The sequence below is a fragment of the Gavialis gangeticus genome, unplaced genomic scaffold (assembly GCF_001723915.1).
Source record: "Gavialis gangeticus isolate Ggan-Ray unplaced genomic scaffold, GavGan_comp1, whole genome shotgun sequence".
Lineage (NCBI taxonomy): Eukaryota > Metazoa > Chordata > Crocodylia > Gavialidae > Gavialis > Gavialis gangeticus.
This window is the reverse complement of record NW_017729034.1, coordinates 51256100-51258382: the sequence shown is the minus strand read 5'-3', so window position 1 is coordinate 51258382 and position 2283 is coordinate 51256100. Positions and strand designations below refer to the sequence as shown.

The 2283-nt window shown below is 39.7% G+C and overlaps 1 protein-coding gene across 5 annotated transcripts in view; it reads right to left on the bottom strand.

The window, feature by feature from the left end:
* The window catches only part of LYST (lysosomal trafficking regulator), a 167272-nt gene that overhangs the window by 29946 nt on the left and 135043 nt on the right, over positions 1-2283 (bottom strand). For all 5 annotated transcript variants that reach the window (XM_019527155.1, XM_019527154.1, XM_019527153.1 and 2 more), the window contains exon 40: positions 1598-1664. In XM_019527155.1, coding sequence (XP_019382700.1) covers positions 1598-1664 — 67 coding nt within the window. The remainder of the gene's footprint in view (positions 1-1597; positions 1665-2283) is intronic.

Genomic DNA, 2283 nt, shown 5'->3' with positions numbered 1-2283 from the left:
AGGGAGATAAAACTTTCACACTTCACTGGTGCTACCTCTTGCCAAAAAACTTATCTGAAAGAAACTGTTCCTGCTTTCCTTCAATATAAAATTAACTTTTCTACAGAGAGAACATCCTACTCTATTTTAAGTGAATATTCCATCTATTAATTGCATCTTAGCAAAATATTAGCTATGGTTTTCTGCAAAGGTACTGAAATAGTTTATCTTATTTTCCATTTGTAGTTAAGTCTTGTTTGACATGAGTTTAGCTAACATGATGCTTGCCATCTTTTGGTCAGAAACAGATAACTTATGGCTTAGATCAGGCTCTCTTTGCAGCTTTAAAAAGAAAAAACCTTGGAAGCATTATGCAGGAACTCGCATCCGAGATACTTTATCTGGACCTTTATATCCAAAAACCTAATCTTGGGTGTGGAAAATTTGAAGGGACAGTGCAAGTTTTCAGAAGGAAAGCTAGATTTACTCAATTTTCAGATATGACTTATGAGCCTAGGTCATAATTTCAAGAGAAACTGAGGCCCCTGCCAGATGTGCAGGTAAAGGTGCAATGGGATCTGATGTGTGAGCCCACTCAGTCACATCTTCTGCCATGCACATATGGATATTGTGGGACTGCTCATCAAATCCTACCATGCCTTATTGCTGGTGCAGGGGGAGCCCAGGATCATGATCACAGGCTCCCCCTGTACCAGAAAGTAGCAAGCTCCTGTGGCTGAGTGCCCCCTCAGCTGATGAAGCTCACAGCCACTGGGAGCTGGCAGATGACAGGACTCCTAGCTGTAAGGGCTCACCATATGCTCCCATAGCTGGGAATCCCGCCAGATGATCCAAGCTCCCTGCTGAGGGGACACACCTGACAACATGTTCAATTAATGTTCCAAGTCCCCAGAAGCACCACAAGGTCAGGTTTTTCCACACACTTTAAAAACAAGCCTTTGCAGATGCAACTGTAAGGCCCACATTTTGATGAATCCAGCCCCAAGACATTCTCTATGGACTTTAAAAGGCACCAGGAACAAAGTTCTATTTATAGGGTCAACAAAACTATTTAACAGCGACAGCAGCCAGTGTTAGTGGGGTAATATAACAGCAGTAGCTTAAACGATTAGTTCTAGTTTTCCAATTGCATTGATCTTCAATGAAGCAGCACTTACATTTACGGCGCACTTAGTCTAAATGACTAAAGATATTTGAAGGCAAACATAGCTGTTGTATATTAGTAACATAATTTTTAGATTATGGAAAGCACTGAAATTTACATGTTTCTCTAGCTTTTTCAGTCAGTTTAGTATATTAGATGTGATAAGTAATGAATTCAATAACCATGATATATTAAAAAGGGTGCTAAAAAGTGCATTATGATTTGTAGGATTACGCTGATTTTGTATCAATATTTTTGGGTACACAGAGACAAAAATATAAGAGGAGAATCCATCCACATCGTGGAGAACATTCACAGGACCTTACACATTGAAAATGAAAATCCTTCAAAACCCAGATTCTCATCTATGGACACGTATTATACAAAGTCTCCCTCTTATTTTGGTTTTAAATATCAGATGCATACATGTAAAAATTTAATATTTTAAAGTACCTTATACGTATCCACATAACGATCTTCCTTTTCTTTAGACTGTACAGCAATAGGTTTGACTAAGTTTCTGAAACAGAAACAAAATGAAGAAATGGTAGGATGTCATTAGCAAATTCAGTTAGATACAAATTAACCATCATGGAAAACTAATACTTTTAGGTTAAAAGCCTAAAAGGACTAAGGCAAATCCTAAGAAAAAAAATACAGTAAAAGCTCTGTTATCTGGCATCTCCCAGGCATGGGGGATGCTGGTTAATCAAATATTCCAGTTAATCAAATGTGCACTGTCTGGTGCACTCCCTGGTGTCAGTGTTCCAGGGGACAGGGAAGGGAGCCCTGTGCAGGCTGCTTTGTCCTGGGCCGTGGGCTGAAGAAGTGGCAAGAACTCTGCTTGCAGCAGCAGCGAAACCTGGAAGTGGTACTTTCAGTTTTGCTTTTGCTGCATCCCTCGGATGCCGGTTAATAGAGAGTTTCCCAACTAATAAAGTGCCAGTTAACACAGCTTTTGCTGTATTACAAACAGATTAGGGAAATAAGTATTTATGTGAGGTTAGGGGTAATGACAAACTCATTTGTACACAGACTATGGAAAATGGTCTTCTGGAATGGGCAGCATGAACTTCATCATGTGTCCATGCCAATGCACCTCACTCCCAATTTGATGCAGCACCTTTTTAGATTAAGGT